The sequence below is a fragment of the Xiphophorus hellerii genome, chromosome 19 (genome assembly GCF_003331165.1).
Source record: "Xiphophorus hellerii strain 12219 chromosome 19, Xiphophorus_hellerii-4.1, whole genome shotgun sequence".
In the NCBI taxonomy this organism is placed as follows: Eukaryota; Metazoa; Chordata; class Actinopteri; order Cyprinodontiformes; family Poeciliidae; genus Xiphophorus; species Xiphophorus hellerii.
In genome coordinates, this window is record NC_045690.1 from 16286372 (window position 1) to 16307885 (window position 21514).

A 21514-nucleotide genomic window follows, 5' to 3' on the forward strand; every position below is an offset into this window, starting at 1 on the left:
GAGCCAAGTTAATTTACCTCAGTGCTTAATTTGACTGATTACTGTAATTTTTTTTTATATCCATAGGAAAGCTACAAATACATGTAGAGGAATGAGGTCTTTCAAACTAGTGGCACATTCTTCTAAAAAAGCAGGTTTTCAGTTCCTTTATGAGAAAATGAGCTAATTGTCTTGTAAAAGACTGAGCATTATGCAGCTGTAAACAAGCAGATTTGTTGGTCTAGGACAAAACATTAGATTCAATGAAATTCTGAGTGCTTGGTTATGCACCTTTGAGTGACAAAAGTACTAATCCACAGCACAGAATAAATGTTTACAAAAACGATTTAAAATTTTTGAACAAAGCATTAAGTGATCAATGTAATACAATCAATGAAACCGCCCTAAATACATTACAGACAGAAAATTACTAAACCTCAAAAGATGGGCTAACTTGTGAAGTAAAAAAAAACAAAAAAAAACAGGTTATGTGAACAGTCAATGTCATACTGGTCTTACTGGAAGAGTTACATAAAAAAATAACCTTCACAGCCCCACTGAAAAATGATGAGCAACCAAATAAAAACAGCACTCAGATAAAAACTTTCTTAAAAAATATTCAAGAAGATTTGCATGCGCTCCATAATGAAAAACTGATAAAGAATAAATCTATAGTAAAAGCAAAATCAACAACAGATTAAACTTATATCAGATGGATATAAGACTAGTGACTGACTCCTTAACAGAAAAATAAGCCTTTAACTGCATGTCTGGCGTTTTACTGGAGTACTTAAAAAGCAAAAATGTTTAAAATGCAACTGTGATTGTTTAAATTTGAGTGATGACAAATATCTAAAAATAAATGTACATATAAAAAAAGCAAAAACAACTAAAAGAATGTAAGATAAATTTTTGACTACATATTTTTTTCTACTTGTTCTTTCGTCTATGTTTTATTTCGTTTAATATTTTTAGTTTACATTGTGATCTTGTCATAAAATCGTCGTTAATTGTATATTCTACTAATTACCTTGAATGACATTTTCAATGCATTTGTATGTTTTTGTGTTTTTATGTATTTATCTTTCGTTTATATAGTGAAACAACTGACATAATAAAGCCACATAATAAATAAACGATCGGTAATACAACCACCACGTGACGTCACACTCCTGCGACTGTTTACATCCAGCGTACGTGCGACGCGATCATGGCTCTTTTCCCAGCGTTTGCTGAAGTATCGGAAGACAAAGTTGAAGATTCGTCGAAAGGTGGTAATTCGTTGATTCATGTTACGCGTGTTTTGCGTTTTAGTGCATTCGAGTTAACATCCTTTCGTCTTTACCTGAAAGAAAACCAAGCTCATCAGTTAAGACTAAACATTTGCAACGGTCTTTAACGTCACCTCTCATTCGATCACATCTAAAAGCGGTTCACATTTCCAATCAGGAAATAATAATATAAATAATAAGTAAATAATAATAATCATATAGTCAATTTAATTGTGTGTTTTCCCTCCAGAATTAGACTGGCTCAACAATAAGAGTTTTCAGGCTGGAAATGCTCTTTCCCTTCACAGTCGCTTTTTAGAAAAGTCCATTGAAAAGCCAAACCAAAGGGAGGAAAGGTAGGAATGATCTTCCTTCTGCATGTAACCTTCTAGTATCTTAAGTTGTCACTACAGCAGCATGTAGGACTCTGACAGCTACATGAGGTTCTGAAAATGCTGTATAGAACATTTGAATGATAACATTTTACAGTTGATGTTCCTATTTTTAACTCAGTGTTGGAAAGGATATTACATGCTCTGATGGGGAAGAGAGGGGGGAGGATGATGGGCCTCCAAAGAAGAAGAAAAAGAAGAGTGAAAAAAAGAGGAAAAAGAAGAAAAAGCACAAAAGGAAGAGTGGGAGGCTTTCGGACAGTAGTGGATCAGACTCTGAAACCATCTATCCCAGTGATCTCAAGAGGGAAGATGAGGGGATTGGGTGAGAAGAAATACTCCTAATTTTTGTAGAAACTAAAAGCTTTTCCTCTGTTATGCATTTCTGTTTTTTTGTGTGTGTATGTGTGTGTTAATGCAGGCAACAGTCTGCTTCATTAGGAACTCGTTTTTCATGGTTGGATGACGTCCAGTTGCCTACAGAAAATCCATTCTGTGTGAACTGTAAACCGGACCCGGCCAACTGGACTTATAAGTCCCTGTACAGAGGAGACGTAGCTAGGTAGTGCACACATTCTCACAGAGATTTCTCTACACTTTGTTTTGTTTAGTTAAAAAAGGATCCTGAGAGCACTGGAAATATAAGACCTGAAAATTGTAGAATAAAGACATAAAAAATGTGTTAAAACCCTGACCATTGTTTATCAATTCATGTTAGCTGTAAACATATTGAGTGTAGTGTTGAAAATCTAAAGAAAAACTGCAATCAATCAAAAACACTGCTATTTCCAAAATGTTAAAATAAGGAAATAAAAGACAGCATGACACTTTTGTACAACATCGTAAACTAAATTTAAAATAAGACAATTGACTGCAGCTTTGTGACAACGTGTGTCTCTCTCAGGTATCGGAGAAAAGGAAGTTCCTGTTTAGGTCTGGACTTTCGCAGGCAGGGAGTCAGCTGGGAGGATTCTGAGACAAAGCAGAAGAAGAAGAAGAAAGTCGGGGTCAATGGGAATGCAGCTGACAGATACTTTTCTGTAGCCACTCGAAAGCTGCTGCGGGCTGCTCCTCCTGTTCCTGTTGTCCCGGCGACACCTGAAAGTGGGGATGCACTCAACTCAACCACCTTCCTCCCTCTGGGTGATGCTGAACAGCACAACACAAGACATGAGTTAGGTAATGATTCAAGGATGTTAACAGTAAACAAAACATCGCTGACTATTCTGATTTACAAGATCCAAGTAAAGTTTTTGTTTGAGTATGCAAAGAGAAAGTTAGGTAAGACTCAAAAGTCCTTAAATGTTTGTTTTAAACATTGTTTTTTTTCTGGATCTTATTCAGATAGCAGAGCACAGACGTCAGTAAACCCCCTTGGCGTGTATGATTCATCCACCTCCCTGTGGATGCAGGGGAAGGGACCACTGCTTCAGGACGACGTGAAGCAGGTCACAGAAACAGAGGAAAAGTCTGAGTATGTGGCTGGAAGGACCGAAGAGTTTAACCGGCGACTCAGAGAGCAGCCAGCAGATACACAGCTGTGGATAGAGTTCATTCGCTACCAGGTAATTGAGAAGAATATGTTGTCATATAAATTATAAAGATCTCCATCAAACCTAAAGGATAAAATGTGAAAATAGGGCACCGTTTTCACAAACAAGCTCTTCTAATTTCAAAATAAACCAAAGCTTTCTTATACATTTCATCTTTGTACTTTTTGTACGTTGATAGAACTTGTAGGATATAAATCCATGGAAAAGAATAATATAATAATAATAAAGTTTGCTACTGTATCTGGACTTCCTCCGCTCTTCTAGGATGAGCTGAGTGCAGCTGCATTTGGAGGTGGCGAGGAGCAGCAGGGCAGTGATTTAGCGGAGCGCCGCAAGTCGTCCTATAGGGCGATTCTGGAGAAGAAGCTGAGCATTGCTGACAGAGCCGTGGAAACCAACCCCACTTGTGTCGCTCTGCAGCTCGAGAGGCTCCGGATCTGCCAGGACCTCTGGGAACCCTCCACTTTGGCTAAAGAATGGAAGAAACTGGTAAATCTTGTGGTCTTGTTCACCTTTTGAGATGTTGGCTGATTTTTTTTTTATGCATTTGTGGGCAATAATTAATATCTTTAGACAAATTATTCTCACTCCAAGTACTTAGAAATATTTAGGCATCCAAACTGGAGTAGAACAATTGCTAATGGTAGCTGCTATATTCTAGGTGTTTCTACATCCAAACAGCGCCCCCTTGTGGAGGAAATATCTGCTTTTTACGCAGAGCTACTTCAGCAGTTTCTCAGTGACAAAAGTCAACTCTGTATACGGAAAGTGTCTGAGCACGCTCAGCGCTGTGAGAGACGGCAGCATGGTGTCCCACTCAGCTTTGCCTGGAATTGAGGAGGATATGCTGGGTAAGATTTATTGACTATCTGAGACTATACATAGGCTTTCATTTAACTTCCTGCACAGTTTGGTAATATTCTCTTTCATAAAGTGATTCAGAGCAGCATTACAACCTTTGTCCCCAAATGAGCTTGTCTTTTTTTTGTGTGTGTTCAGATATCTTCACCCAGCAGTGTCATTTCTTGCGGCAGTCTGGTCACTGTGAGAAGGCGATTTCTCTGTTTCAGGCCATGATCGATTTTAGCTACTTCAAACCTGACAGTGTGAAAAAGCTCTCCACAAAGCAGCAGGTACACACACACACACACACACGCCCGCACACACACTTGCACAAGAACATTATAAAGAACAGTAAGAACATTAATCTGTAGCTGTTAGGGACTACTGAGAAAACCTGCTTGAATTTGTATAGAACTCTATGTATTAGTGGGATAATTGATGGAAATTGAATGTTTTATTACTCACAAACCTTCTTATAGGATCATCTGATACTCATAACACTGTGAACTCAGTGGGAACACTGATCATCATTTTTAATAATTGCGTTCATGTACAAATTATCCAGATTCATCGGTTCTTTTTCTTCAGAAGCCAGATGGAGGTTCCAACTGGACAACAATCACAAACACATAAAATGGCTCTGAGAGGATAATACAGGCTAAACACCAAGCTTCTGAAATGACTGTTGCAAAGCCCCACCAGAGTCCAGCCATTTTAAACTCAACCAATTCTTCCTGTTGGTTGCTACGAATGTTTTGTGACTCTGGTATAACTCTGGTTTAACCACATTTTTGTGAGACTGTATAGTTCATCCACAATGAATTATCTGGCTGAAGGTGATCTGTATGCTAATATTTGCAACTGAAAATGTGTAACTATCCATTTATTTGGTTGTATTCCTGAGTCATGTTGAGAATATTTTATTTAGAAAAGGAAAAAAGAGGCAGAAAATTGTACTTTATGTTCCTGTTTTTGCAGGTGGATTTCTTTGAGACGTTCTGGGACAGCGGAGAGGCGAGAGTTGGGGAGATAGGAGCCCGAGGCTGGAAGGCCTGGATGACCCAACAAGAGCGAGGAGGATGGATTCAGCCCCCTGCAGGTGAGATGCTTTTATTCACTTACAACTCAGTAAATTGGGATATGCGGTTCACTGAGACTCGTTAGTCAGATTAAAAGTACCTTTTGAAAATAGCAAACTTTAAATAGGTAGAAAACATACTTATTAATTAGTCCATATTTATGTATTGTTTTTTTATTGGTCTAATGTGATTGTGTTATTTCAAATAATTAGTTTTCATTGACTGTGATTAATTAATCTATAGAAAGTGTTTCACTTAGTGAATTGAGTTACTGAAATAAATGAACTTTTCAGTAACATTCTAATTTATGGAGATGTGCCTGACAGCCTTACAGCTCCAAGGTACAAGTAGGATACATAGTTCATTATATGGATCAAATGGGGGTGAGTTTGGTTTACAAATCCTTTAATGAGAGGTTTCTGTGTTTCCGTCTGCTTTCCGTTTCTCCACACTTAGAGGAGGAAGAAGAGGAGGAGGAGGAAGAGGATGAAGAGGAGGTGAAAGACCGGAGTCAGCCCAGAGGGACCGTCTGGCTGGATGTGGAGTCGTCCCGTGAAGCAGCTCACTGGTTGCCCTGGAGACCTGACAAAGCCAAAGGCCAATCAGAGGAGGACTGTGAGGACCCTGACAGACAGGTGCTGCTTTCTGATGATCTGATGACGTTTGAAGTTCGATCTTGGAACAGGTTTAAAGATATTTACTTCATTGAAACATCTCTGTTTCATCCTTTTTCCATGTCCAGGTGCTGTTTGATGACATCGGCCCATCCCTTATTTGTCTGACTTCACCAGAACTCCAACTGCGGTTTCTTCTCAGTTTCTTGGCCTTTCTGGGTTTTCCGGTAGATTTTGTGCTCTCTGCTGCCCCCTATCAGCCGAGCATGCTCCTGGAGAACCTCTCACTGCTCACTCAAGGTAATAAAATAACTGGAAGTTTTCTAAATTTTTTAATAAATTAAAGTGAGTCGATATCCTTGAATAATCTATACAGTTTGCATGAATAATTGGGTCTTAGAGCCTGTTAAAAATCTATCAAAATTCAGTTATGAAGGCTAGGTCCTTTATCTAAATACCACCTATCAATAAGAGACACTTTGACACATATTTACAGATATTTAACATGTTCTTTGGAAATAGCATTTCAATGTGATAATAACTATAATACCTTGAATACTGTGGATGAACTCAGTGTGAGTGAGAAGTTGCTGTAGGTAATCTGGAGCATATTTTATAGGTACTTAAAAGCCGATACATGCATATAAGGTTAGATTAAAGGAGTCCACCTACAATTATCATAAGGACCATTACAGATGTGTTTCCTTCATGTCTCACAGGTGCAGAGCTCCAGCGTCCTCTGACTTCCTTTAACCTCCTTGAAACGGGGATTAACCCTGTAGGTCACATGACCACTCTCCAAGGAACAAGGAAGTGGTTGGGGCTTGGAAAGCAGGGTGAGAAGCTTCTCACCAATGTGTTCAGCATGCTGCAGCCTTTCCTTCCTCCTCCCCATCGAGCCGTTCTGTCTCTCAGCTGGATGCTGTACGAGAAGCTGAAGGTAGACCCAGAGCAGCTCAGAAACGAGCTTCACCTGCAACACATCTCTTTGTTTTCTTTCAAAGTGTTTGTAAGTTTATAGAGGCCAAGATTAGTAGTTCATCTCTACAAGTTGCAAAACTCACAAAAGAAATTATACTTCTTGAAAAACATAGAAGAGGAAGTTGAAGGCGGTTGTATACTATCATAAAGTAATGACTTCAAACTTTTCAGTCACATATTTTTCTGTATTTGTTAGGTTTTGCGCTGTCTGCGCAGCGGCAACAAAAAGCGGCTTCGCGCTCAGGGAAAGAGCAGCAAGCGGGTTGCCAAGAGACTCCTCAAAGAACCCGACAATCGCTCGTCCCTAGTGCTGTGGAGGGAGTACGCACACCTGGAGTGGGTGCTGGGCAACCTGGACGAGGCTCGGAAGGTGTTCTCCACGGCGACGGCGATGGGAGGAACCAGGGGCCTTAGTAGTCCTGCTCTGTGTGAGCTGTGCCTCCTGTGGTCCCAGCTGGAGGTGGAGAACTCGGCAAAGGAGCCGGGAGGAGTTGCTAATGCAACGACATCGCCAGCTGTTGCGGTTCTGACCAGACTGGCAGAAGGAACGTCTTCGTCTTCATCCTCATCCTCCCAGACCTTAACCCCAGTTTCAATCCTGAAGGCCAGGAGATCGTATGATCAGGCTCTGAGCTCCAGCCTGTCATCTCTGGACCAGAAGATCCAGAATCATCAGCTCGACGGAAACGGTGAGCGGTCTGTGTTTTATTGTCTCCATGTAGAGACACAAATTAAATCCAAGGAGAACGTTTCAGTTTGGTCTGATTAGAGCACATACTTCTGAGAATTACCATCCAGATTTCATTGTCAGGGTTTCAGTCACATTCTGACTGTTGAGATGAGAAACGAATAAACCAGAATAGAATAACTAAAGTTTCACAGGATCATAAATAACGCAAAGACTTTTAACAAAAATGTGTATTTCTAATCACTTTTACAACAAACAACACATATTCCAAATTCTGCTAAAATAATAAATCATATTAATTATTATAATATTGTTATCTATAAAATTGATTCATTTCAATTGCAATTAATAGATTTAAAGAAAGTTTGTTTTTTTAATGGAGCTAAAATTCAAAGCACATTTTTAACATTCCACAGAATATTATGTGCAAGTCAGAATTCATACATTTTGATATTATAAAGAATAAAAGTAAATCCAAGAAGCAGTTTTCAGAGAAACAATGAATTAACCAGGATTAATTGTGTTTTTTGGATTTTATTCTCATCTGTCAAACACAGATCTGTACAATTAATAAATCATTTAAATAGAACCTGCTTGATAGCATGAAGTAGACTAAAAGATCTCAAAAGGCCGATAACCATGTCCTGGATTTCAAGAACAGAAGGGAAAACGAAATCTTTGACATCTGTTTCCAGGAAGTCTGAAATTATCTAATAACTTTGCTCCTTCAGGACTTGGATAATAACTTTTTTTTGCTGAACCAATGAAGCCTTCAATAGAAAACAGCTTTTTCTGATACTACGTTTCTTTTTCTGTTTAAATATGAAACATTTGGGTCTGACAAAATGAAAAGAAACATTAAAAATATGTAAGGGGGAAAATACTATTTCATAATCTTTGAGGTCAGATTGGTTACTTGTTTGACATTCCAGTAACATTGTTTGGTTTGGTTCTTCTTGCTTGTTGCAACAGCCCAAGATGAGCCGCAAGAAGAGAAGCTGAGGCTAAGAGGTCTGGTTGGCTGCTATGCTCTGTTTCAGTACCTAACAGTGAGCATCCAAGCTGCTAATGCTGTCTACAGCCAGGCCAGAGAGAGGATGGAGGACCTGCACCGCTCATTAACAACTGAAAGACAGCTCGACCACGATGAGGCAACCAGCCGGCCAAGTCGTTCCGTCCTCAGCCATCATGTCAGCTGGTTGGCTTCAGACTGTGAGGCTTTAGCAGTGCAACAGGCGGCTCTGCTGAGATACAACAATGGTGTCGGTGTGTGTCCTTTGGCAACACTGAGGCAGATGCTTACCTGTTCCCTCTCAGCTTGGCCCTGCAGCGCCCCCCTGTGGAGTGTTTACATTCAGGTCTGCTCCTAAAAAAAAAACACATCTTCCCCCTTCAGAGGCTAAAATTAAAGCAGTGGTCAGAAATGATGAGCGTCTGTGTGTTTTAGGTGGAGAACCGTTACCATAGCGCCGGCCGGGCACGCCGGTTTTTCCACACTGTAACCAGAGACAACAGCAGCAGCGTGGTACCCCGTCTGTTTGCTATTGTTGCTGAACAGCATAGGAAGCAGCTGGTGGTTGCAGCTCAGAGGTGAGGCTGAAAGTGATGATGAGTATCAACAACAAAAATTCAGTCAAAGGAAAGTACACCTTCCTCCATTTTTGGACTTTTACCTAAAAGGATATAATCTGGTCTTTACAGGGTTCATTCACAAACAAAAAAACATTTAGGACAACTGATGACCTTCCCAGAAAATGTACTCAAAGTTCAGAGCTTGCAGTGCTTGCAGAATTAACAAAAAAGAATAATAGCCCCCAGAAAAAGACTCAACATTGTTAGAGAGGAGAAAGTCTCTTCTCTGGGGTGTACTCTATTACTTCAATGCATGTAGGTTCAAGTTAGCATTAACTTCCTGAATTGTTAGGCAAATTTGTGGTATTTGCAAATGCAGAACCTTGGAGTCACTCTGTTGTCTTCGCTAGTATTCAGGAGTCAAATGTGAGGCCTTCAGTCCAACAGCTCGGCAGAAGCACTCATACCAACCAACACTAGGTTATGATAATTATTTTTATTAATCAGACTGAATGCTTTTTATTTGGCCTGAGACATAAAACCCTCGGACGTAAACAGGGTGTGCATTCTTTTAGCAATGACTGTATAAATATAAACTTATTATAAACAAATTTAATCAGAAATGTTAACATCATTTGTAGGTCTTGTTGCTCAGATGAGGCCCTGCCCATACTACCAGAAAATGGTCTCAGCAACCGCATCCGCGGACTGTTCGAGGGCGCCACATCAACAGAGATGGGTGCTCATTGTCCTCTACTGTGGAGGATGTACATCCATTTCCTGGTGAGATGATAAATGTCTCATAACATATGCAAAGACACAATTAATACCTGTCAAGAACAGCTGCAACAACTGTGCATATAGTCATCTTGATTAACTTCCAGCCTAGCTAGATTAATTATCTTGTTTTATTATATAACATTTTTATTTCAAAGGAAACATCTTGTGCTTCTGTGTCAATATAGGTGTCAGAGGGGAAGGTAGATAAAGCCAGAGGGATATTTTACAAAGCACTGCAGAACATTCCCTGGGTGAAGGTAAAACTCAGATTAAAAGTTACCTTAATTTTACTTATGTATTTAATTTATCTTCTCTTTGTGTTAACACTTCGTATATATTAAACAGGGTTTGTATATGGATGCGGTGCAGTTGTTCCCTGACCACCTGCAGGAGTTTGTGGATCTGATGACAGAGAAGGAACTCCGACTAAGACTGCCTTTGGAGGAGTTGGATATACTCCTGGAAGACTGAAAGAACTCAGATGTTTTGTTTGTTGAATGTTTACTTTGGTGTTTCCTATTAAAATACTTCAGTGCAAAGTTATAATATACTTCAAATTGTTAATGTAAAGATCTTCTCAGTAATAAAAATAGTTTATATGTTTTTTGGGTTTTTTGTTTTTGTTATACGTTTTTACATTTTAAACTAAGTTTAAGTAGAGAATCTCACTTTTACTTTTATCCCGTATTTCCGTGGTAGCAAAGGTCTTATTCCTTCTTTCGGTCTGAGGCTCACCACTTTATTAGGCAACACACCTGTAGATTACCTGCGAGTCATCACCTGCTTTTTTCTACTACGTTGTAGCTGTGGAGACGTTGCCCTCATTGCCGCTCCGTGCTTTGACGCATTGCAGATCTCTCTGAGCCAATCACTGGCCCCTTTACGCTGGTAGAGTATGCGGGTTTGTCTTATCCAATCAGAGAACGTCTTTCAAAAGCAAAGCCAAAGCGTCCTCAGCGCTCCGAGTTTGGACGCTTAGATCCGTATCCTTCCGCTTGAATAAAAGTAGGCGTAACATAAAATAGTCCATCACTCTCGAGTGACCGTGCAAGCAAGGTGACCAAATAAGCGCATGAGATTTTTTTTCCCCCCAAACTTACGTATTGTTATAGCAATAGACCTAAAAGTGTTTTGTTTCTGCAAAGCAGTGTTTCTAAGATTAGTGTAGCACAAATTAAATGGATATTTTAATACCTAAAGTTACAACAGTACATATATATGTACTCAGGCTTAGAATCACACTTAAAGCAAAGCAATATGCATTATTTCAAAAGGAAGCCACCCATGCAACAATGTGGACATTATATGGAAGTCAAAAATCCTAAAAGTCCTACCCCTTAACCGTTTTAAAATTTACAGTCATCTGGAAAAATAAAAATGGATTAAACGGCTTTCAGCACCAATGTTAGGTTTGGTCCGAGCTTGAATTGTCTGACAAATAGCCTCAAATATGATTATGGAATACTTTGCTATGCATAGAACTTCATGTTTGTCTGCCAGATGTCCACGTCTCCTGGATTCAAAACAATCTCAAATCATCAGCCCTCCACTATTAGGCTTGACAGTTGGTGAGTTGTTTGAGTTTACTTTAGGTGTTTACTTTTCTCTGGGCCTGCTGCTGTGCATTGTGACCAAACACCTTATCTTCGGTGAACTCCGACAACACAGTTCTAAAAGTGTTGGGGTTCTTTCAGATGCAGTTTTGCAAGTGGTGCCACAATGTTGTTTTTATATAAAGATGCTTTTTTAACAGTATTTTTTTTAAGTTCTTTTTTTACGTAATTGATTATTTTAATATAACTGAGGACTGTTCATCCTTAGTGCTTAATTTACTAATATAAGGCATTTACTTCCACATAGTAAAAAAACACAGCATACATTTTTTTACATTAACAAACTACAGAAACGAGAAAAAAACATGAATAAAAACACGGATTAAAGTAATGTTCAGTTAATATAAGGCTACCTATAAAGAAATAGTTATAATAATAATTATGCTATTTTTATTCATTGTTACAGTAAAATGGTGAAGGTAAAAACTGAAATTAATCCAAGGAAGCAGTTAGTTATGGCTTTTGTGCCAGCGCATATTATAAGAAAATAATTTCGTATCATCTCTTCTGTACAGAGTCTAGGAACCGTCCAGAATTATGAGGAAGTATTTAAGCAACGTCACATGGTATCAACCATAAAGTAAAAGCTTGTGGTAGCTAATGAAATTATCCAATATATACCCTGAAAGGAAGAAAAAAATAACGCTTTCAAATCCCATCATGGCTTCATGTCTAACAGCGTCCCAGAAGCGGAGTAAAGTTGTACTCCTCCATAGTGCGGATGAATACAGTGAACAGCAGAGTGGTGATTCGCCAGGTCTCCCCGCCTTTAGCTAGCAGCAGCAACACTCAGTTGGACCCGTCCATTTCCTCTCTTCTCAACCGCCGGCAGGCTAACAGCTCAAACTCCCACAGACATGGTGAGTATCTAACCAAGTGCAATTTGCCATTGTGTACGAATTGAAATTGTGATTGTTTTGCGGTGACTTTTGAGGTCCATTTTCGGTTCGGGAGTATCGTTGCTAAAACGTCCCGGTGCCTCAGTGATTCGCACACGGGGCGAGCCGGGCAGACGCGGGTGGACCGACTTGAACCGTTGACGCTGTGGGTTATATCAAAAGCTTCTCACCATGGAAGTACCGCAGAATGGCTCTGTTAGGTGTGTAAAATGTTACCCTCACTCATAGGTTGTGGCCGTTCTGTTTGTTAGCATCACAGCTATTACCTCACCCCGTCCAATGAATGGTTTTCCGGCATTTGACAGCCGCCTTGTCGGTTAACGATGCATTTTTCCCCCCCTCTGCATGAACTGTTCAAAAGGTTTAAGAAAATGGTACAATTGATGTTCACCCCGAAGCCTTCATATTAATAATACATGTGAGAATTGAGTATATAAAAAAGAGCTAAGGTTGAGTGGGTAATGTTCTCTTCGTTTCTGAAGTCATTTTTGTAATGGATGTCAAAATCAAACATGTTTCGTAATGTGTTTAACTATATTTGGACATTATAATCACCCACAGACACAGACTGAAATTGAATCTTCCTGCTTCTACCACAGAATTGAATACGCTGTGTGTAAAAATCCAGATCGCTATCTGCGGAGCGAGTGAAACAGAGCCTGGATAGGTGGAGATATGTATGCCCTGGAGACGAGGGGAATAAAGTGAGGATCCATGTGTTTGAATGAGATAGACAACTGGAATACAGAAAGTTGAAGTACCTGGGGTCAGTAGCGACTCTTGCAGTAATGACGCCCTGGGTTTGTCCCTCTTCCTGCCGCCCACCACACATTAATTGATCTGAGTTGATTGACCAGTACTTTTCAGCTCATCTCAATCCAAAGTCCCAATTTCAAGAAAGCATTGAATTTCACCCCTTTCTTTGTTTTTACACACTAAAATGATGTTTTAGCAATACTAGATTATATTTTAAACTATTTGATCAGTGTAGGATAATCCAATTGTGGAATAAATATGTATAACCTAGTCAAATTCAGCAACAATTTTGTTGCAAATGATTTGTAAATCTAATGACTACTTTTAAACTTTGACTTGAAAACAAAGTTTTTGTTTAGGTTCTACACTGTCCTGTCATTCACATTGACTGAACATGCAAAGCAAAAATAACTTTGGGGGGGGGTACAATTTAGGTAATTTCCAAGCAAGTATGTGGGGACAGTGGAGAGGAAATGATCCCTTTTAATGGGAGGGAGCCACCATGGCTCAGGGAGACCAGTCATCTGCTGTGACTCACTAGAGGCTCAGAGGGCATATTGAGATGATTGTCAGGGGTGATGTGTAACAGTTTATTACCAGCTGTAGTAGTGACGAGGAAGATTTATAATCAGGTAGCGAGCAAAGGTTACACCATGAAAAAAAAATCTGTGCTATATTTATGCATCAGCCATTAAATAACCCAAAAAAGAGGACTATGGTGTTGCTGTGACTCAAAGAGCTACATAGGACGGCCAGAAGAGCCCCAGTCTGTGTGTGAGGCCAGAATGATAACAAGGTATCAATCAGCTGTAGCAGTAAGCAACAAGCTCCAACCAGGAAAGGTCTGGTAGTAATTAGCCCTGACCTTCTCATCTGTGCAGGGGAGTTTCTCTGATTTGGATGCAGAGAGAAACAAATCTGTGAACAAGTATTCACGCCAGTAAACCTGAAACGTCTCCGCCAGCAGGTCTCTAAAGGACAAAGTAGGTCTCTAAAGAGAAAGCAGCTGCTGCAAAAATCTGATTCCAGGTTGGGAGGAAGTGTAGACACCGACCAAATCAATTTTTAGTAATGTCATTAGCCTCTGAGAAACGGATTTGGTCAAATCAGTGAGGCCGGTGATTTTGAACGACTTGGAGATTTGGTATTAATAGAAAACAGTGAGCAGAGCAGAGACTGTTCAGATTGTCATTGAGATGAACAAAAGTGGAGAGAATTAGAAAGGAACCTCTCTGAGGGAAAGGTTGATTGTTGAGGCTCAGATGGGTTGGATATGTGCTGGGGAGGGAAACAGAGTCAGATCATAAAGATTAAACAAATGAGGGGATGAAAGCAGAATGCAGAGAGTGAATGAATGAAGATTTATTTGAAAAGTATTTAGAATAGGAATAACCTTATTGCTCCTCAGTGGAGAAATTCAAGTGCAGCAGCAGAGTGGCAGTTATTCAAAGCATGTAGATTCACACAAAGATAAAAATGCAAATGTATATTTTTTCCATTGATGGGGAGAAAACTGGTGATGTTTGCTACTCCCCACAAAAAGTTACATTCCTGACAGTCGGCCAATAAAGTGTCCATCCACCTCATAAGAGGAATGCAGACAGTAGAATAAAACTTGTTCTACAATGAATAGAACAATAATGAGGCCTGTGTCAGTAATCTGGTCTCGATTTCTGTACAAATACCCGATCTGTTTTCATCTACCTGTTGCAAATAGTTGGGTGAACTGGATCAGTGCCAGATCATGCCTTGGCCCTTTTACAGATGGATTAAAGTGATCTTAAAGATGAATGGATGTCTTTGGTTGACGTTGTGTTTTGTTTGTTTTGTTTCCCCTTAAGTATAATTTGATTTCTATTTTCTTGTTTTACTTTTAAAAAAAAAGTAAAAATGTAGGTATTTTTTTTATTATTATTATTCTACAAGAAATGAGTTGCTGTGCTTTGATGGTTTCTTTATAATAGTTGTAGCTATTAACTAGGAGTCATCTAAGCCAAAGCTCACTTTAGATTTCCAGTCCATGTCAGCTGGGAAACAAGTGTCTGCATTTGCTTGATGGCGTCTTTAACAAACCTATTGATCTTTGATTTTATAATTGCTAATTCAAGAATCATTTCCATTTCAGTTTTATGAATAGTTATGCGTTTTTGCAACCATTTGGAGGCAATTAAAGAGTTAAATGTTTTAAAAGTCAGCTGTACGGACTCCCTCCTCAGCTTGTACCATCTGCTGGAACAGGAACATGATCTCTTCAGCTAGACATTTCTCTACCTTAAGTGAAGTCTTAGCAGCTTATCAAACATCGTTGAGCGGATCAGTTATTATTCTCCAGCAGCTGCTTGGTTGTAAAAATACCTGTGTGAATTAATTTCTTAATCATTTCCCAGCCATCTTATTAATAAACTGTTTTCAGTGCAGCGCTCTGACACAAAGGCGTTTTATGATAGCAGAGGGTTAAAATCAGTGTGTGTTCTGGTTTGTTTGTTGGAGACAAGGTCATAAATGGAGACTACAAGGCTGTTGCCAGGTAATAAATGACAGATGTAAAGACTCTGCTCGGTGTTCTCAAAGCATCACAGCTCCTTGTGAAACAGGCAGTTAGGAATCCCTGCCACAAGTTTACGATTTCTTTTTAAGGTTAAAATCAAATGAAGGCTGAATACATTATTGTGGGGCTGGGAAAGTATTGTAAATTTTCATTGAAATTTCAAGTTTTATCGTCAAGTAAGACTGTTTTGTTTGTTGGCTGTTACATTCCCTTGTCATGACAGTCTCTCATTCCTCAAACAAATATTGCCTGAAACTCTGGAGATCAGAGAATATTGGAAGCTTTATTGAAGAAAATGGGGATTTATTGCAGCAGAAAGCATCAGTGCAATATTTACCACTAATATTGAGCTGTGTGACTTCTTCATGTTGTATATCTTACTACAATGCAGTTTTGCTTTGTGTCATTTAATTTCATGTATTACAGTCCCTAGAAACTCTTTTGACATAAGCAGCTCTCAGAATGGAGAGGAAACCCTGATTCCCATATTATGATACATTCTCTTCAAGCTACTTTATATTCATGCAGATTTTTGAGTAATTTTGATAAAGTAATGTTATGATCTGGTCATTTGTAAGCATATCTCATAGTGATTCGATCTAATCAGTGTCAGCTGCTTTTTATTTTTTGTATTTACAGTTGGTGTATAGTTTTTGTTTTTCCCCCCTTTATTGCCCTGTGATAAGTAGCTGAAGTAATAACTCTCCAGATTACTGTGCAGCAGGGCAGGTAGGAATTATAAAATGAAGATTTGTACGAGTTCAGGGCAGTGAATTAAAAAACAAAGTTTGTTAACTTACCTTAAACCAATCTTAACTGTCATGAGAGTGAATACCAAAACAGGTTTGTGTGTGTGACTCACACATTTAGTGCCTGCGGATGAAGTGACGCTCCATGCAGTGCAGGAGGTTGGCTGACGGCTAACTGATCCCTCCCAGGAGATGCAACTGTAGCTGGGAGCTGACAGGCTGCAGATTAACGCATACATGCAGACACAAAGAAAAGGCTTGTGACCCCTTCTGGTGCGGACACTTTTTACTCTCACACACTTAAAATTAATTTCCTGACATGTTTGACCGACCCTCCACCAGCATGGCCTCCTGGCCTCTGCCCACACTCTTCATCTGTAGAGCCCATGCAGAGGCCACACACTCCGCCAGCGGCTCCATGGTTAAGCCGTGGCGTTTACAGGCGGTACTAATCCACACTGTGCCACCAGCGTGGCGTCGGATGCAGCGAGGGAAGGGGAAAGGACAGCGTCTGGACTCGTACGCCCACACCTGTAAAATGATTGACGGATAGATGGACAAGTTGCCAGGACGGCGTCAACAGAAAAGCCAGCTGTTACATCAGCTTGTCATCTAGATCAAGGAGGAGAGCTGCCACCTGTCAGGTCGCTCCGATCTGCTGGGATTGTGGAAAACTCTGTCATCCATCAGCTTCTAGAAGGACTGAAAGACGGGTCTGGCCATTTTCCAGCCACCTTTTCACCGTTCAGGCCTCCGTCTAACAAACCCAGGAGGATTAAAATCATCCAGCCACTTAAATATTTTTCTTTGATGCAATTGTTGGGATGACAGGATATGCTGCTTCTCTGGTACTTCTCAATCTGTTTGTCAATTGAGACCGAATGATAGATGTCTGGCCATTATTCTTACCATCCAGCCATAACACGGGATATTTGCCCTTCCTGCCACTGTTCCCTCATTATGCTGCCTCAGAAAGTGGCCATGTACTCAGCAGAGGATGAGCTGGTGAGCCTTTCCACGTTCTATGAGCTCTTAGACGAACAACAGCATTATTACATGGAGCTTATCCAGCAGCAGGAGAGGAACTACAGGGCCTTCCTGCAGATGTTGATGGACACTTCTTCCAGCCGCATGGACAGCCTGGTGCGTGAAATGCAGGACCTGAGGAACAATCTGCAGAGGACCAAAGCTGAGCTGGCGGAGGTTAAGAAACAGGGCGTGCAGAATAGCAAGCAAGCCGAGTTCCTGGCTGAGGGCTTGATGATGGTCCAGGGGGCGCTGGATGGGGTCAGCATGAAAACCAGAGACACTAGTGGAGGAACAAAAGGAAAAGTTCTGGATGTAAAGCAGAGCAGAGGAGGATCAGTGTTGAGGTTTGATGGGAGAGGAGTTAGAGGCACAGGAGCAAAAAAGTCAGAACCAAAAGCTGCAAAACTGGTGGCAGACCTCACAGATATCCGCTTCGAAGATTTTAAGGTTGTCAGCAGAATTAAGGGAGTCTACCTAATGGTTTGGTTAATGGGGGCTTTTATGCAACATGCTTTGTTAGTGTCCATGTGTGACTGACTTCAAAAAGTCTGTTCTGTCTCCTTTTAGGCTGACCAACTAACAGAAGAGCAGATTGCTGGTAAGACGAGTCAACTCAAACCCTGCTTCTCAATCTTCAGGTTGAAATTTTAGTTTAATTGTCATCTTCTTTTTCCTGCCCAGAATTCAAGGAGGCCTTCTCCTTGTTTGATAAAGATGGAGATGGTACCATCACCACCAAAGAGCTGGGCACAGTCATGAGGTCACTGGGTCAAAACCCAACTGAAGCTGAACTCCAGGATATGATCAATGAGGTGGATGCTGATGGTACGCCGCTTTCTTTAAACTTTCTTCTGTTCAGAATCTTTTCACCAATCATTCAGCTTTTTAGTCGTTTTCATACAACCTGATGTGACCGTGTGTGGAAAGAACCCACCAAAAACATGCCACACTAAGCAAATAAAGTAATTTTTAGACTGCATCATGTAAAGTCAGTGAAACATTTTTAAATGGAATACAAAGCATAAAATTTAACAATTTTTATGATAAAATCTATTACAAACCAGTTTGAAAGAACATGTATATATTAAAGCCAAAAGGATCTAATTAAAAACCCTGTCAAACAAAATAAATCTTTCAATCTCCTGTGACAGTCATTCAGATGTCTTAACACCCGTTCATATAATGCCGTGGTGGAATCCTGTTTCTCCTGAATCTACAGTCAACTCCACTGACACAAAATGGTTCACCAGCTCACACTGGCATTGAAATATTGTTTATTAATATAGTATGTCCCCCCTATGATTATTTCTATGAATGCCATCAACTTCAAGCCCCACCAGACATTAATAGTTCCTAATCCATTAAACAGTTTGATCAATTAGTCTAATTAAAAATAATTTCATGTTGGTGAAAACTGTTTTTAAAATGATAAAACATCATAGAAAACCACATTTTATACCAAAATACACAGCCAGTTTAATGTTTGCAAACTTGCAAAAATAAAACTGCACATAAATTCCCAGGGACTCGTAAGGTAAAAATGTGCCATAATGCATGTCTGTCTGTCTTGTGTCCTCCAGGCAACGGGACTATTGACTTCCCCGAGTTTCTAACTATGATGGCACGAAAAATGAAGGACACAGATAGTGAGGAGGAGATCCGGGAGGCCTTCAGAGTCTTTGATAAGGTGGGCCCGGGTGTGTGTGTGTGTGTGTGTGTGAGAGAGAGCTGATGCGACAGAAGTGCGAATGTTATAATTGACCAACCGTGTGCGCCTTGTCCAGGATGGTAACGGATACATCAGTGCAGCAGAGCTCCGTCACGTAATGACCAACCTGGGAGAGAAGCTTACGGACGAAGAGGTCGACGAGATGATAAGGGAGGCCGACATCGACGGCGATGGACAAGTCAATTATGAAGGTATCCCATCTAAAATGACTGCGTGCGGCAGCTTCTGCGACTTTCAAATAAAAACATTATTCTGATAGTTTTCTCTCTCTCTCCTCCACAGAGTTTGTTCAGATGATGACCGCCAAATGAACTGAACTTACAAAGAATCAGTCAAATGTTTCACTTACCTCTTATTGCAAAAATCTACATTTAATCATACTGTTCTGTATAGACAATTTAAACTGAATGTTGGAATAATGAAAATCTGTCCATATAAACAAGTTCAAAAAAAGGTAAAGGCAAAAAAAAAAAATCCAATAATCTGCATGTACTGGCTTGTATTCCCCATCTCCTCCGCGCTGAGCTGACCAATCACATCTCGGCTCATTAGACTAGCAGCCTCATGCAGCCGGCTACTTCGGCCGCTGCTCCTCTGCTTCTTGGTTCCATCTGCCTGATGTCATGATGATTTGGGCGGGTCAACTGCCTTTTCTTCTATAAAGTCTTGTTTTACTTTCCCTTCATGCATGCAGCGTTAACATGGGTTACTGTTGAGATCTCGGTGACAGAGAGCTGTCGTTGGACCTCAGGAGGAAGGGGTGGCTGGGAGGGAGCGAACCAATGGGACGTTCGCTTGGCTAAATAAAGTCAGTGATATTTTTAAGAAAAATTAAAATGGAATAAACTAATTTTAGATTTGGTTCCCATCATGTCTATTAATCACTTTATCCTTTTGTGTGTTTACCTTTTTTTCTTTTTCTTTTTATTGAGGGTGAAATGCCCCTTTGGCAGTCTTTGTCTTATCCAATATGGAGGTATGGGTGGGCTTTAAAGATGATTATATACAAGCACAGCTTCTGAGGCTACATCTGCACCAACGCTTGTACCAGTATGAGTATTAGTTTGGTTGTTTACAGGCACTGAGTAACGTGAAATCTGAGTTCTCTCGCTGCAGACGGGTGCAGGCTGCTGCCTCGAAGGCTGTGCGTGTATGACTCCACGTGGTGGGGCGAGTTTCAGCTTAATGGGGGACAGGGTCGGCGCTTTGCAGCATTTCTACCTTGTTTTTGTGTGTGAGTTTGCCTGTGTGCGTGTGGGTGCAGCGAGGCCCGGTCCAGTCCAGCTGTCCTGTTCGGTTCAGTTGATCTGCATTCCAAGATGTACAATGCTAGTCTTTACATTTTGTTTTTCCAATAAAATCTCATGAACTAAATTCGACGGGTGTTTGTGTATTTGTAGACGAGCTGACGTGTTTGTTTGTTTTTTTCCTCTGGGGGTGGCGCAGCTTTAAGATGACTCATCAAAGCCTCTGACTGTGTGTGATGTCTTGCTGAGCCCACCGAACATATTTTTTAAAAGGAACCTCGACTATCAGAAAACACTCTGAAAGTTAAGTGCTGCAACATCACCATTAAAAGAAGCCTTTTCTTTTTCTTTCTCCCCCCCCAAAGAACAGTTATCGAAGACTAACCACAAATTATTCTGCAGTTCATCAGGGTGTGTGTGTGTGGTGAAAAAATTCTCCGGGTTGCCACAAATGGCTGCCGATGAGTTGTTGCTAGGCAACAGAAACACAGATGGAAATGGAGGAGAAATGGGCAGCAGAAAACCGTGGGAGTAAGAGGATGGATTTGACAATTATAGAATCAGAGATCCAGCATCATAACCTACAGAAACGACATTATTTCAAGTGTGATTCTCATCAGTAGTAGATCTGGACTCTGCAAGAAGATATTGGATGTTTGTATGATTGGGAATCGGACAGGATAAGTGTAGGAGGTGTTGAATGCATTTCTCACAGTAGCTGGAGTTATGTAACTGTCTGAAGAGTATTTTTACACAATACTGCTCTGTACTGGCATTCCAGTTCAGAGTTTCCAATGTACCGCATTATATTCTTCTACGGAGACAATTCAACTTTACATTTTTCTACTGACAGAAGACAAAACTGGGTCATGTTTTCAGGATGCAGTCAAAAGAAAATGCACCTTCTTTCAATTCTAGGATTCTGCCATCAGAACAAAATCAGGATGAAGCTGTTCTTTATGAGGCTCTGATGTTTAATCCTACCCTCAAGTTTTAGAAAGCACATATTTCACATTAACTAAAAATGAAACCAAAAGGGAAAGTTGAGGTCTGGACCCTACAGCTCTTTTGATTTTGTGCCTTTTCAGGCATTCTGTTGTAGATTTGCTGCTGTTCGGGACCATTGCTCTGTTGATGACTCAGTTTGGGCCAAGCTTCAGAATAATCGAACAGATGGGCTCATTGACTCCAA

General features: G+C 40.3%; 2 protein-coding genes across 2 annotated transcripts; both read left to right on the forward strand.

Annotated features, from left to right (window-relative positions):
• The first annotated feature begins 1124 nt into the window (after positions 1 to 1124).
• nrde2 (NRDE-2, necessary for RNA interference, domain containing) lies at positions 1125 to 10356 on the forward strand. Its single transcript, XM_032547970.1, has 19 exons — positions 1125 to 1250; positions 1501 to 1606; positions 1764 to 1967; positions 2064 to 2204; positions 2547 to 2821; positions 2987 to 3207; positions 3460 to 3684; positions 3857 to 4046; positions 4195 to 4328; positions 5017 to 5137; positions 5574 to 5752; positions 5860 to 6031; positions 6451 to 6671; positions 6909 to 7401; positions 8373 to 8758; positions 8848 to 8990; positions 9614 to 9755; positions 9938 to 10009; positions 10098 to 10356. The coding sequence occupies exons 1-19, from the start codon at positions 1190 to 1192 to the stop codon at positions 10221 to 10223; spliced, it is 3612 nt and encodes a 1203-aa protein (XP_032403861.1). The 5' UTR covers positions 1125 to 1189; the 3' UTR covers positions 10224 to 10356.
• A 1722-nt stretch (positions 10357 to 12078) lies between these two features.
• calm1a (calmodulin 1a) lies at positions 12079 to 20449 on the forward strand. Its single transcript, XM_032547976.1, has 6 exons — positions 12079 to 12225; positions 17914 to 17944; positions 18028 to 18171; positions 18927 to 19033; positions 19131 to 19266; positions 19358 to 20449. Exons 1-6 carry the CDS (start codon positions 12223 to 12225, stop codon positions 19384 to 19386), a joined length of 450 nt encoding a protein of 149 aa, XP_032403867.1. The 5' UTR covers positions 12079 to 12222; the 3' UTR covers positions 19387 to 20449.
• The last annotated feature ends 1065 nt before the right edge of the window (positions 20450 to 21514 follow it).